The sequence below is a fragment of the Hyperolius riggenbachi genome, chromosome 4, assembly GCF_040937935.1.
Source record: "Hyperolius riggenbachi isolate aHypRig1 chromosome 4, aHypRig1.pri, whole genome shotgun sequence".
NCBI classification, from domain to species: Eukaryota; Metazoa; Chordata; class Amphibia; order Anura; family Hyperoliidae; genus Hyperolius; species Hyperolius riggenbachi.
Window position 1 is genome coordinate 209,525,636 of NC_090649.1, and position 15,714 is coordinate 209,541,349.

The following is a 15,714-nucleotide window of genomic DNA, read 5'->3' on the forward strand; positions in this document are numbered from 1 at the left end:
GGTATACTTGTGTAGAAGTTGTCCAGATAGAGATTATAGCCATTATTTAGCAATGGGGTAATTAAGTCCCTCACCACTTTCCCATTTGTGCCGATGTAATCTAAGCACCCAGGGGGCTCTAATTGGCTGTCCTTCCCCTCATAAATCCTGAATGCCCAGGTATAGCCACTGGTGCTTTCATAAAGCTTGTACATTTTGACACCATACCTCGTGCGTTTAGAGGGTATGTACTGCTTTATGGCCAGACGTCCGGTGAAATGTATGAGGGATTCATCGATGGAAATATCCTTTTCAGGCGTGTATAGCTCTGGAAATTTTTGGGAAAAATGATTGATGAGGGGACGGATTTTATAAAGCCGATCAAAATTTGGGCTGGTACTGGATGCACACTGAGTGTTATCATTAAAATGTAGGAAACGCAATATTGTCAGAAAACAAGTTCTGGACATAGTGCATGAGAAAATGCCCATGTGATGGATGGAGACCTTGCTCCAGTAGTCTTTATAATGATGTTTTATGGTGATGCCCATATTCAGGAAAAGCCCTAAAAATGTTCTAAATTCGGGGATTGTAGTGGGCTTCCAGTGACTGGGCTTTGCATAACTGGACCCTGGGTGAGCAGCGATGTGCTGCTGAGCATACAGATTTGTTTGCTTCACAATCATCCCCAAGAGCTCATCCGATATTATCAGCTGAAAGAAATCCATTGGGGAGAAATTTGAGGTGTATATGGATATTCCTGCCTGGGCGGTAAATGGTGGTTGCTCGACTGCTTCCAAATTGGCGGGTGACCACACAGGACTGGCCATGTCCTCTGGTATCAATGTGTGGCGGCGCCGGTGTTTTGCAGGGGGTACTCTGCTCTCTCCGCTGTTTGTCTGGCTGGCTGTCACGACAGTCTCTCTCTGCCTCCCGCTGCTGTTTGGTTGGGGAGAGGACTGATCCTCAATTTCTGAATCAGCGGATATGGTGTCGCTATTGACGACTGGCTCAAACTCCGAGTCAGAGTTGTCCACCTCCTCGCTGCTTTCACCAGACAGGCACATAAGTTCATACGCCTGCTGAAGAGAGTACGTCCTCTTCGTCATTTCTGCCTTTTTACGAAATGGCAGTATATACACAAACTGTAGATGGTACGGCCCCTATATGCAGTCACTTTCCACAGCAGTATATATACAATGCTGTATATACTACACTATATATACACTCCTCTCTACACTACACTATATATACAGTATATATACACTCCTCTCTACACTACACTATATATACAGTATATATACACTCCTCTCTACACTACACTATATATACAGTATATATACACTCCTCTCTACACTACACTATATATACAGTATATATACACTTCTCTCTACACTACACTATATATACACTTCTCTCTACACTACACTATATACACTCCTCTCTACACCCACTCCTATATACTGTACTCTCTACCCCTACACTATATATATATATATATGTATATATATATATATATATATATATATATATACATATATATATATATATATATATATATATATATATATATCTACACTCCTTTGTACACTGATCTACACTGATAGAATACAGACCCTAGACTACACTAACACTCTGGGTGGTTGGGAAGGGATCAGAGGGGATCAAAGGGGTACAATAGTTAAAATAGTTGGCTTTTTTTTTACATTCAAACCGTCTGTGAGACACAGACACAGCAGCTGCAGCTCTCTCTATCAGAGATCGCTGACAGTCTGACAGGGAGGGCGGGCGAGAAAGCAACTTTGTTGCTTTCTGCCCAGTGATCACTGTGATTGGCTCACAGTGATCACATGGTAAGGAGCCAATGAAACTGGCTCCTTACGCATAAATTAACTTCCCGGCTGTCTATTGACTGCCGAATTACGGGCGGCCAGGAGACCCGATCGGCGGGAGGAAGCGGGGAACCGGCGGCGTAGATCCAACGCCGGATCAGAGTAGATGCGCCGCAGGAGCGGCGTAGAAACGTATTCCCGCGGTCCCCAAAAAGTTAAGATTTTACTGCAGAGCTAATGACCCTTTGAACTTTCCTGCTCTGTTTCATAGTTTAAAATACAGAGTAGTTTGTAAACTGCAAATATTAGAGAATGATCCAGTTATAAAAAAAATCTACTGCTACTAATGTTCTATGAATTACCCGTACTGCACATACAATTCATTACATCATACTTTTTTCCCCTTCAGATAAGTAGACATAAATCACGAGTTAAGTTAGATAAGGAGACCTAAATTATGAGTTAAGTCATTTAAGGAGAGATAAATTGGTGAGTCAATAAGTAAGGTGAGACAATTCAACAGAAAAGCTTTGTGAATCAGCCCCTATGTCACATACATAACATGTTGTAGTATAAACAGATAGCTCATACGTGACTAGTACAGATGTTGCTACTGATGTTATCCTATGAGTTGATGCTATGTACGTCACAGCAGCAGTATCTGAAGATCCATAGACCTGTGTTGTAGGTTCTCTGCCTTTTAACCGCAGATTACCTGCTCAAGTAGTTACGATACCAATCTATAGAGCTTCAAAATTTCTTCTAGAGTGACAGTCAACAGGAACCCTTTTGGGTAATAACTGTGCTAGGCTGTTGCACCTGTAATACTGATTGAATTTTCTATGGTGACCTGTGCAGAACGTAACAGGTCGCAGTAGAGTACAGAATTTTGAAATAATACATATTTTGTTATGTGGTTACAGGCCATACTTGTTGAGTTGTGTCAGAACTATTTTTTATGTTTTCTATGTTGTGTACTACTGTATGTGTGCCAGTCACAATGATATAATCTAAGCAGCACTACATACTATGAATTCCCTGAAGAAATCGACCCTTCACTCTACAAAATGGTGCTGAGAAAAATGCCAAATATTAATCTGCTGTACTGGCAAAGTCCTTTTGGTGTGTGAATAAACAGGACCTGCTTGGGGCCTTCCCCTACTTCTATTTAAAGTAAGCTTGAGGGAGAATAATTCTTGTAAACTTCTGTTCACCAGCAAGAGAGATGAATATATATTCAATCAATAGTAATGAATATTTCTCAGTGTGCTGCACAAGGTTATTGGTGACTTTAAAATTTCAACAAATGCAAACATCATGCTTTGTAATAAATTCAATAGGTGTCCTTCCTGCACTCTATAGTACTTTTGAAATTATACATTTTTTGTCTAGGTCATCATCAGTTCTGTGTCCAATTTTGGTGAAATCCTGTTTGGTACAGGGTATGCTCTAAGATATTTAGGTAGATTGCACACTGCCTCATATATAGCTTTTATATGTTTTGCTATAAGGCTGAGTCATGTGTTGACATTTGACTCAGTTGACACTGACTTTTAATATATTAATAGATATCTAGTCAGCTGGTATCTTGATCAACCATTCCTGGCAGCACAATGCTTTAATTTGCAAGTCCAACATGTATTTAAAATGGCCATAATCAGCAAAATGAATAGAAATAAACGCTTGAAATGTTTCACTCTTTGTGTAATGAATCTATGTAATATATGAATTTCACTTTTTTGAATTAAATTACTAAAATAAATTAACTTTTTGATGATATTTTAATTTGATGAGATTCACTGATATGTCTTAAGGAGACGTTTGGTTACCTGGAGTAGCATGTCTATAAAGAGTTTTTAGATATTCTGAGTGTTTCGCTATTGAGATTGCTGACTCAGTGTCTAGCTCCATATTCACAGGGATTTCTGTTAATTTTGGTGTCAGCCAGATGACAGATCAGTCACTGCAGCTTGGCAAACATTTGCACTTGCTGTTACTGGGTCATTATAGTTATTTTTGAGACCATGGATCTAATAAGACTTTTTTTGATGCAGAAATGCTTTTTGTGCCCATTCAAACTGCTTGACTATGACCTTTCCTATTTGACATTTCTTGCAATATACACCTTTAAATCATGGGTGTATATTCCAGCAGAATTCAGAATTTGTGCCTCTTACTATGGCCCATGATTTGTATATATAGCCTGTAAAGAGAACCCGAGGTGGGTTTGCAAAATCCTATTAGGAACACAGAGGCACATTCTGCATACAATGGCTAGCCTCTGTGTCCTTACAGTGTCCCCCCAGTCTCCCCCCCCCCCCCCCCCGTGCTCTGCTGTCCACCATAAAAAAAACTGCCAGGCTAGCGACGCGCAGATGGTCGCTAGCCGGCTGTTTACTTAAGGCTGGCAGTCACAGCCGCTCCCCCTCCTCCTCTATAGCACGGCTCCCCGCCTGTGTCCCTTCCCTCCCCGCCTCCGTAAGCCAATTGGAGGAAGCTTACAGAGGCGGGAGCGAGGGGACACAGGTGGGGAGCCGTGCTATAGAGGAGGCGGGGGAGCAGGTGACAGACAGCCTTAAGTAAACAGCCGGCTGGCTAGTGACAATCTGCGTGTCGCTAGCCTGGCATTTTTTTTGTATGGTGGACAGCAGAGCACGGGGGGGGGGGGGGAGAGACTGGGGGGACACTGTAAGGACACAGAGGCTGGCCATGTATGCAGAATGTGCCTCTGTGTCCTAAAAGGATTTTTCAAACCCACCTCGGGTTCTCTTTAAAGCGGTATAAAACCCTGACATAATATTCAATAAAAACAGGTTTTCCTACTTTTTATATGCCATACGGTTAGCATATTTGCTTTTGTGCATAAGTATTATTATTCATTTAGAAATTATACATTCCTAAAGTACACTAATTTTACTCTGAGAGCTGACTCTGCATTTTATTTATAACTGCTTTATTCATCTTCTAACTTAATCAGAAAGCATCAGAAAGCATATGCTTGTCTGACTTTGTTCAGCAGAGCTGGCAGTGTGAGAGAAGACTTTGTTTACATTTCTAACTTGATCCAATTAAACACTAGATAACATTATGTAAAGTTTAGGAAGTGGCCAGCTCTGCTGGAAGGGAAGCTTCTAAAGCCTGTGTTAACCCTTTGAATGCAGTTCTAGTAAAAAAAAAATGCTGGTTGTATATAATATGCTGTAAATTATCTATTAGAGCAAAGTAGAAATGCTGGGTTTCATTCCGCTTTAAGTATATAGGTAACCACTTTCCACCAGTGTGTCATTAGCAGCGGTCTCTCTTGCAAGTCCAATTTCAATGGCTAAATTAAAAGTAATGTTATCTCCTGTCAGCACCTTTTTTGTATGCTCTTATTGTTTAACCCCCTAAGTCTGTCTCTTTATGCATCATTCAGTGCCTCTTTGAAATCAAAGTGTACTGCTATTTTTCATTCCTATGTAAGAAAGAAACAACTCAGTCTTGTTGATTTCTTATAAATTCTTTCTTATATTCATAAGATTTCTTACAGATTCTTTCTCACTCTTGTTGATTGCTTCTTGTAAATTCTGAATCTCTGTAAGCATTGACCAAAGGCTTTGGTGAACGTGCTCTTGGGAAAATTAGCTATTATATCTTTTTAGCTTTTAGAAGATGGCTTTAAGGGTGCTGTCAGGCTCTGAAAAAGGCTGTATGATTTTTTTCTGCCCTCACTCTGAGAGTACATTATTAACTTCAAAATACAGCTTCAGTCTCTCTACATAAGAACTTCAGTCTCCAATAGAACTGTCAAATGCCTTCAATTTCCTAATACATAAATTGTTTCCTGTTCTTACAGAGACTTAGTATTTTCCTTCTTTGTTGTACTTATGCAGATGGTCAGTAGCTTAATGTTCTCAGTCTCCGGCAGCTATATGCCATTTTCATTGCCACTTTTAAGCCCCCTCTACACCATTCAATTCCTGGCGCGATTGATTGAATTCGATTGGATCGAATTTGATTAGATCGATTAAATCCGACATGTCTGATCAGGATTCGATCGATTGTGTGATCTATTTGCATTGAAAACCAGCAAAAATCGATCACACGATCGATTGAATCCTGATTGAATCCCAATCGGACATGTAGAATTTAATCGATCTAATCGAATTCGATCCAATCAAATTCAATCAATTGCGCCCGGAATTGAATGATGTAGAGGGGGCTTTATATTTGCTAGTTCATAACATAATGAAGGACAAACCACTTCATAAAATTATGGCAATTAGAAAAACAGGAAAGTGTACTGAAATAGAATCAAACCAATACTGATATACTTTCTGAATACTTCAGATCGCACAAACTACTTCATCTTTCTCTCCTTCGCATACAAACTTTTTGAACAACACATTCAATCAGACTTTGTTAATTACTTAACTAGGAAGTCCATCTTTTATCACTTTGAGTTTGGTTTATGAGCTAGTCTCTTCACTGAAATTTGTATTACTAATGTGACCAATTACTTACTAATTCCTAAATTCATAAATCAAAGACTACTGAATCTGAGAGAGCCTAAGCGCTTTGAGTCCTATGGGAGAAAAGCGCTATAGAAATGTTATTGTATTGTAAAGACTACAATTCCATACCAGCTCTTAAGGTTTTAACATTATCACCAATAATTTTCTACACCAGATTATTTTTCCCTAGGCATGCAGGGCTGTGTTTTGAAGGAGTTTCACCTTTGCGCAGTCCCCTACCATGTTTTACTCCACCCCTCTCTTTACCATAAGGTTCAATCCATGAGCATCTTCTTTTCATCCTCTGCACTATGGTCTCAGATAGAGATGTCGTGAACCTCCGATTTTAGGTTCGCGAACCTCCGCGAAAGGTTCGGTTCGCGAAAAAGTTCGCGAACCGCAATAGACTTCAATGGGGAGGCGAACTTTGAAAATTTTAAAAAATTCTACCGGCTGGAAAAATGATAGAAAACATGTTTCAAGAGCTCTAATACCTGGAGGCACACCTGATTGAGTGAAATACACATCACTGCTGGAGGACTCACCCTCCCTCCTCCAAGCAAGGTCCTTATACCATTTGACTCAGTTGTCTGCCTACACTAATTAGTTATGGGACAGCTGCTACACACTCTGCTAGGGAGATTTTAATTAGCCTCTTGTGGGTCTCCTCCCTCCTCCCTTTTACCCTTCTACCCTTCTACCTATTCCCTCCTCCCGGAGGGAGGAGGGTCTCATCTGCCAGGGAATTATCCTATCACACCCTGAAACAAGCATGCAGCTAATCCAGTCTGACTTCAGTCAGAGCACCTGATCTGCATGCTTGTTCAGGGGCTGTGGCTAAAAGTATTAGAGACACAGGATCAGCAGGCGATTCAGGCAACTGGTATTATTTTAAAAGGAAAAATCCATATCCTTCTCCGTTTAGGTTCCCTTTAAGGATTTGTAGCATAAAAGCCAACTCACATTGGCTGGGATTTGAACCTGGGTTTCACTGTGTGGTGGGCAAGCACACTAACCACTGTACCACTACAGTAGTAACTGAAGCTGGCCTTAAATTTCGAATCTCAGCTCGCCTGCAGCCAGGCCTGGCCAGGTCGGGTGCGCCACCGGAGGTGACCGGGAGCCTGCGGAGCGGCGCCGAGGGCACATCCTGCCTGCCACGGGCTAGAGGAAGCCCCAGGTAAGTGGATTTAGATTTTTATTTTTTTTATAACAGACCGTGAACCTTCCCTTTAACTGCCCATGACTAACCTTATCCTTCCCCCCCATGCCTAATCTTAACCTTCTCGCCACCACCAATCCACCAGAAAAAAACACAAATTTGCAGGCACTGTCATAGGCATCCATTGACACCCTGGCAATGAGGCGAAATTTGGGCACCTGCAGTGCCCAATAAATATCAGAGTCCAGGGCCGCCCACAATGCAAAATACAGCTACAAATATAAGCCACAAGTTTCCTGTCTCCGTTCCAGGCACTTACCATGTGTCTAGCTGATGGCCCTAAAAGACGGCAACTCCATAGCCTCAGATCATATGAATACCTGTATTTTTACATAATCACTTCTCCACTATTCTGTGTAATATTATGAATGCCTGACTACAGTCATCAAAACCATTTTCTCAGTTCTCTGTATTGATTCAGAAAAAAAGGGAACTAAGTCTAAAATGTTTATAATTACTTTTTAAATGTATTTGACAAATAATTCTCTATAAAATATATCATTCCTCATTTGAGCTCCTTCCATTACCTTACCATTACCTCCTTACCATTCAGGCACATTTCCCTTTTTATCAGAGCTGTGCTAAAAGAATATATCAATGTCTGTCTAAGGAAGGGCTTTGTCCATCATTCTTTTTCCCTGCTGGAGTGTGGATATTCTTTGTGAAAAAGAAGCATCTCTGGCGAGATACCTCCAACAGAGATAAAGCCATGTAGGTTATATTGGTAAGGGGATGGAACCTTGTGCTCTTCACATCCTCTTTTGGACTATCAGGACTTAACCAGTTCACCCCCAAGGGTTTTTATCCTAACGGACCAGAGCAATTTTCAGTTGTCAGCGCTCCTCCCTTTTATTCCCTAATAACTTTATTACTACTTATCACAAGAAAATGATCTATACCTCGTTTTTTTCGCCACCAATTAGGCTTTCTGTGGATAGTACATTTTGCTAAGAATTTTTTTATTCTAAATGCATTTTAATGAGAAAAAAAAGAAAAAAAATCATTATTTCTCAGTGTTCAGCCTTTATAGTTTTAAAATTAAACATTCTCCTGTGGATAAAACAAACACGTTTTATTTGCCCAGTGGTCCCGATAATTAAACCGTTTAGATTATGTCCCTCTGACAATGTATGGCGACAGTATATTATTTTGAAATATAAGTGGTTATTTTTCTGTTTGTTCTGGCCATAATTACAAGCCCCTATGTAATAAATTAAAATTAATTTTCCCCCATAAAATATAGAATAAAAAAAGCTGAGTCCCTAAGGCAACTATTTATTTATTTTTTTAAGCTGATTTTTTTTTTTTACAAGTGTTTTTTTTGGGGGGGAGGGTTGGAAGTGTAATTTTATTAATGATGTGTATATACTTGAAAATGTATGTATTTTGTAGGTGTAATATACTTTTTGGCCACAAGATGGCGCTAGTGAACACTCATAGGACGTGTTTACTTTTTTTTTTTTTTTTTTTTACACTTTATTAAACTGTTACATTTCCTGTTTATGTGAATGGACGTAGCCGCTGTTCGCGGTCACGTCCATTCACTCCAGGCACTGCGATTGGGTAGAGGACTGTTCGGTCCTCTTCCCCAATCGCCCAGCACGGGATCCCGACGGTAATGGCGGCGGTAGCGGCGGACACACGGCGGTAGCAGCGGCGGGAATGCGCGACGTATTAAAATGTCATGTTGCTGTTAATAGCGGTAAGCATGACGTTTTAATACGTTAGGATGGCGGTAAATGGTTAAAGAGACACTGAAGCGAAAAAAAATTATGATATAATGAATTGGTTGTGTACTATGAATGATTACTAGAAGATTAGCAGCAAAGACAATATTCTCATATTTTTATTTTCAGGTATATAGTGTGTTTTCTAACATTGCATCATTCTCTAATATGTGCAGATTACACAACACTCAGCATTCAAAATGATTCTTTCAGAGCAGTCTGTGAAGTAATGACCTCTCCTCTGGTAGATATAAAGAAAACTGTTAACTTACAGTTGAGATAATAAAAGTCAGAAGACAGCCCTCTCCACGACTTTGAAAGTCGTAGAGATTAATGGCTTTTTTGCATAGAGATAACAACTGGAGTTTCTTAACTCTTCCTGTACTGGAAAAAATTACACCGATGTATCTGATCTTAATGTTTTATTTCTTAGCTGTGCTACACATAAAAATCATAATATCATATTTTTTTTTTCGCTTCAGTGTCTCTTTAAATGAGATCACAAATAAAAGAAAATTTCCACTAACCCTGATTCTGGAGCCAGCATTTAATTGCAAGAATTTTTACCAAACTGGATTTATTATTATTATTATTATTTTTTACTTACTGTATATAGCGCCAACATATTCCGCAGCGCTTTAACATGAAACATATAATTTGGTTCGAGAAGGAGAACAGTGGATGATGACTTTCCAAATTCACTTCAGACACAATGGATATACAGAGAATCCAAGAAAAAATCCCGCTTCACCAGATGATGGGATGTATTCAAAAAATACCTTTATTTATAATCCAGCATCAAAGTAGCAGATAAAAGCTCACGCGTATCGGAGCAACGGCTCCTTAATCATTGCTTACAAAAAACACATCTTGCACAAGTTATATAGGTGAAAAGGACACACCCATGGGTGTCAATTCAGTTCTTAACCTCTTGCCGACCAGGGGATTTTTCAGTGATCTGTGCTGCGTGGGCTCTACAGCCCGCAGCACCGATCAGGAGTGCAGCAGGGCGATCAGACTATCCCCCTTTTTTCACCACTAGGGGGATGTCCTGCTGGGGGGTCTGATCGCCGCCAGCTGCATTTGCTTAGCGGGGGGGGGCTCTTCAAAGCCCCCCTCCACAGCGTTCTCCGCTGTCTTGCCCGCTCCCTCCCTTTCCCTCCCCTTTTGAGCTGCGCAGGACGGATTTCCGTCCTGCGCATTGAAGGATAGGCTTCAGCCTATCATATGCCGGCAATCCCCGGCCAATCAGAGGCCGGGGATCGCCGATCTGCCTTACGGCGCTGCTGTGCAGCAGCGCCGTATGATGTAAACAGCGGGGATTTCTTCCCCGCCTGTTTACATTTTGCCGGCGAGCCGCGATTGGCGGCTCTCCGGCTGTTCACGGAGACACCCTCCGTGAACTGACATGGAGTTTCCATGGTAACCCGCAGACGACCAGTTTACGCCAATCGTCAAGAGGTTAAAGAGACATACAATTTAAAATAGTGTGAACCAATACAATACACCTTATATATAAAAAGCATATACACAGATAGTGTAGCATAAAAACAGCACTAGTCATCACATGCTACCAATTATGTCTGAATCAGGAAGGGGAGGGGAGGGGGGAAGGAAAAGGGAAGGGGAAAGGGAGAAAAATACTGGCAAATGCATATGCAATATAGCAATACATGAAAACGTGGAGAAATGCATATGTGTATACAAATATGTGCATGTGACCATTCTAGATAGAGACTGAGTGGGGCTCAAAGGAATCCAATATATGTTTGGTTGCTGATTGTTAAGTATTGTATATCGTACTAAGATATAATCTAGAGTTCAAACCTAATGGTGAACGAGTCCCCAGTTTCCATCCAGTATGCTTCCCTTTTTAACAAAATCCTGTATAGGTCCCCACACCTCATAGAACTTGTAACCCTTTCTATGCCCTGGAATTTGATCCCTGACATGTCTCACAAATGGACATGTAAAAAATGTTTAGAAACATAGAGATCTTGGCAATGAGGGAGTTGTCTCTCAAACACCTACCCGCTCCATTATAATGCTCAGATATTCTTTGTCGCAATGGATGGGTGGTGCAACCAACATATTGAGCTTCCCACACCAGAGACGAAATCAGATAAACAACATTGCACATATGGCAATTAATGTATTGTTTCATATCATAAGTAGTACGTTTAGAATGTAAAATAATTTCTCTTGTCTGCTTGTGAACTCCACAGTACCTACAGGTGCTGTACCCGCATTTATAAGACCCTTTATATGTCAACCAGGTCGGGGTTTGTTTCTCCTTGCTGCAATACAAACTCGTTGAGAGACTTGCAGCAAGGGTGGGAGCACGTCTTGAAGAAAAACTGCATTCCTCCATTAATATTGTGTGTAATTTCGGGTCTGCGTGCAGGACAGGCAAGTATTTCTTAATAGTATTAACAATTTGATTGTACTCTAGGCTGTAAGAGGTTACAAAATTGACCCCTTTATTACATTGTCTATTCCTGTGTGCAAAACTCAACATTACGAGATCCTGTCATTTTTTATGTAGGACTTGGTTTTTGGGATATTAGAGGTAGCTACAGGATTTGTATTAATTTTTATTTTTTGAATACATCCCATCATCTGGTGAAGCGGGATTTTTTCTTGGATTCTCTGGAGATTTGGCTTCAAATTCCCTGCTCCCATTTGTGTCAAAACGTGTGTGTAGCAGCCTTCTACCAGTTCTGTTTACAATCGATATACAGCCATACCTATTGGTTTGTGTATCTCTGTAGCCACCTTCCAACACTTCTGTGACTTTCTGTGCATATTTCTTGTAGCTTTAGCTTAGTTTGATGATAGTTTTATTTTCTGTTCATCATTAGAAGAACACAGAGAAGAGGTCCTTGGGCAACTAAGTCATTGTTTGTATGCTTAGCACCTCTGTTTCGTTGCTGTGGACAAGGGCTTCTTCCCCACTTTAAGCACACTTAAAAGTAGGTGATTGAGGACTTATGCTACACGCCCGGACCCAACATGAACAAGCGTCTAAGGACACGAAACAGACGTTGTTACGGTCCGCTTAGTGCCTGGCGCTCACCCCATCCTCACCGCACTAATGACATGTATTGAATAGCTTCATCTGTTACTAAGTAGCACTAGAATAAAGGAGCAAATATCACAGTGTCTGGCTTCTTTCTTATGTGGTGGGACACAGAGATTCCTTCCTAGTTACAGCATGTGAGCACATCCTCTCTTGTTTGGTCGCAAGTGATTAAACTTTGGAGCAGTGAGTGAACACTTAATTTTCTATGCTGCTACTCTTCACGGAGTGCCACAGTACACTTTCTATTTGATATTTGGTCACTGAGGACGAAACAGCCATCCTAATGTTTAAAGAAATCTGCATCTATTTTCCAAATAGTATTGTCTTTTGATTTTCATCTACACTTGATATCTGTCATTCCTCATCACATTCCTCACCACCGGGCACAAACTGACAAGGATCCCCAGCATGTGGATATCTGAGTATCCCACTGGTCCATTTGTCTGGACCAAACAAAATTCTTGGAGAAAAACTCAAATACGCCCTAATGGGAAATGCTGGAGCACTTGTTGAATTTCCCACTGTGGCTTGTTAGATTTGATGCTGAGGATTCCAATGGGTCCATGTGAATAGACCAGTGGAAAATCTCAAGTATAAATTAAAATATTCCTATACCAGGGCTCAAGGTCAGTTTGCACTAGTGTAGCAATGGGTGAGGATGGGTCGGTGACATCCGGCAAACAAGCAAGAAGTACAGATCAATAACATGATTGAAGAAATGAAAAAAATGGGAAAATAGGTATGAAGTATCAGGGATATGTGTGAAGTGTCAGGTATATGTGTTTTATTTCAATATATGGGCAGTACGGTGGCATAGTGGCTAGCAGTCTTGCCTTGCGGCAGTGTGTGCCTGGTTCAAATCCCAGCCAGGGCACTATCTGCATGGAGTCTGTGTGTTCTACTGGTGTCTGCATGGGCTTCCTCCAGGCACCCCAGTTTCCTCCCACATTCTAAAAACATACAGATAAGTCAATTGCCTTCACCCTAAATTTGCCCTAGACTAAAATGGAATACTATGGTAGGTATTAGATTGTAAGCCCCTCTTAGGGACAGTTAGGGACAAGAATAACCCCTTTAACAGTTTACTGAGGTAGTGGTGGTTATAGCACTTCCTTATTAAATGGGCGCCTCGGCGAAAACATTTTAAAATTTTAAATACGTGCAAACATAGACAAATAAGAAGTACGTTTTTTCCAGAGTAAAATGAGCCATAAATTACTTTTCTCCTATGTTGTTATTACTTATAGTAGGTAGTAGAAATCTGACAGAAGCGACAGGTTTTGGACTAGTCCATCTCTTCATGGGGGATTCTCAGCAAAACTTTTATTCTTTATAAAGATAGTCCCTAAAAAGGATTTAAACAATGATGCTGGCCAGCTTCCTTGCTCACTACACAGTTTTTTGGCAGTTGGACAGAGCAACTGCCATTCACTAAATGCTTTTGAAAATAAATAAATCCCTGAGAATCCTCCATGAAGAGATGGACTAGGCCAAAACCTGTTGCTTCTGTCAGATTTCTACTACCTACTGTAAGTGACAGCAACATAGGAGAAAAGTAATTTATGGCCATTTTACTCTGGAAAAAAAATGTACTTCTAATTGTCTATGTTTGCACATATTTTGAATTTTACAATTTTTCGCCATAGTGCCCCTTTAATTTGTTGACTAGATAGTGCTACAAGCCCACATTCTATTACCCTCACCTCCTTCTTGGAGCACATTGAGGGGGAAAGAACTCTTTGTCCTCATCATTGGGACAAGGGTGATTTTCAAAGAGAACCCTCTCTGGCAAGATAGCTCCAACAACGATGAAGCCTTGTGGGTTTTATTGGTCAGGGGATGGTACCTTGTGCTCACCGGCTCCTCTGTCCTGGCCATAAAACCTACATGATTGATTGACTGGTCACACTTTTTCTCAGATATTTTATAAATAAATTATGCAAGTCGCCTGCAGTAGAGGCAGTGAGAATGGCAATGAATAGGGAAACATACATATGCATATGTTATTCCTAATTCATATCATCAAGGGAGCATCAGGATCCTTCAACCAAATAATACAGTTTAAAGAGGAACTCCAGTGAAAATAATGTAATAAAAAGTGCTTCATTTTTACAATAATATGATTTAGTCAGTGTTTGCCCATTGTAAAATATTTTAAATCCCTGATTTATATTCTGACATTTATCACATGGTGACATTTTTACTGCTGGCAAGTGATGTAGCTGCTGCTTGCTGTTTTGGCAGTTGGAAACAGCTGTAAACAGCTATTTCCCACAATGCAACAGGGTTCACAGACAGGAAACTGCCAAGAGTACATACTTAGAATTTCTTTGTGGGAGGGGTTTCACCACAATATCAGCCATACAGCGCCCCCTGATGGTCTGTTTGTGAAAAGGATTCGATTTCTCATGTAAAAGGGGGTATCAGCTACTGATTGGGATAAAGTTCAATTCTTGGTCGGAGTTTCTCTTTAAGCTTCTAGCTCTTACCTAGCTGGCTGCACCTTACTTTGCTACAATATTTTTACCATCCTAAATGTAGTCTCTACTTTACTAAGGATCTTCTCCTGTCATCCACTTTCTCCCCTACCTTCCACTCCTGCAAACAAGATTTCTCACAAGACTTTCCTGTTCTCTGGACCTTCCTCTCAAAATTGTTTGAAATTCACTAACCTGTGAAATCTTTCAAAGCGGCTTTGCCTCACCTGCAGATGCAGGCTACTGCCACATACCCAAGTAAACGTTTCAAAGCCATATGATTGATGAGAATGTGTTGTTTTTGTTTTATTTAAATGTAACTGCATTACAAACTATCACTGTGTATAACCCATGCGACTAAAAAGCATACTACTTGGATGATGTTAACCTTTTATTTTATTTGCAATAAATTATATATATTCTTACCCATACTCTGTAAACATACAGTATATGGGATGGACTTTGTCATATAGTGTCTTAGTTTTGCTGTACACACTTTACTATCTCCTCTTTATTCAGATTTTTCAGGTTATGCTGGTACTGCATACATTGCCAATAAGGAGCTGGTACTGCATACATTGCCAATAAGGAGAATTAGATTATTAGAAACAAATAAACATTTGTTAACCATGACATTTCTCATTCACCCTGGATTGCACTTGCAGTTACACATCATCAGATTGCACAATTTGTCACAAACCTTGATCATCAAATGCATGAGTCAGTTCGTGTCCCATCACCACCCCAATACCCCCGAAATTTAGAGCCCTGAAGAAGAAAGAGGAGAACAAAAGCATGAGTGAGAGGAGACATGCAATAGAAAATGCAAGATGCAGACAAAGAAAAGCTATGTGTGGCATTAATATGGTAATACAGATTTCAACTGTAGTACATGTCAGTGG

At 40.4% G+C, this 15,714-nt stretch overlaps 1 protein-coding gene across 1 annotated transcript in view; it reads right to left on the reverse strand.

Moving 5' to 3' along the window:
• ECE2 (endothelin converting enzyme 2) overlaps window positions 1–15,714 on the reverse strand; it is a 133,536-nt gene that overhangs the window by 11,616 nt on the left and 106,206 nt on the right. The window contains exon 16 of the mRNA XM_068281317.1: window positions 15,513–15,580. Coding sequence (XP_068137418.1) covers window positions 15,513–15,580 — 68 coding nt within the window. The remainder of the gene's footprint in view (window positions 1–15,512; window positions 15,581–15,714) is intronic.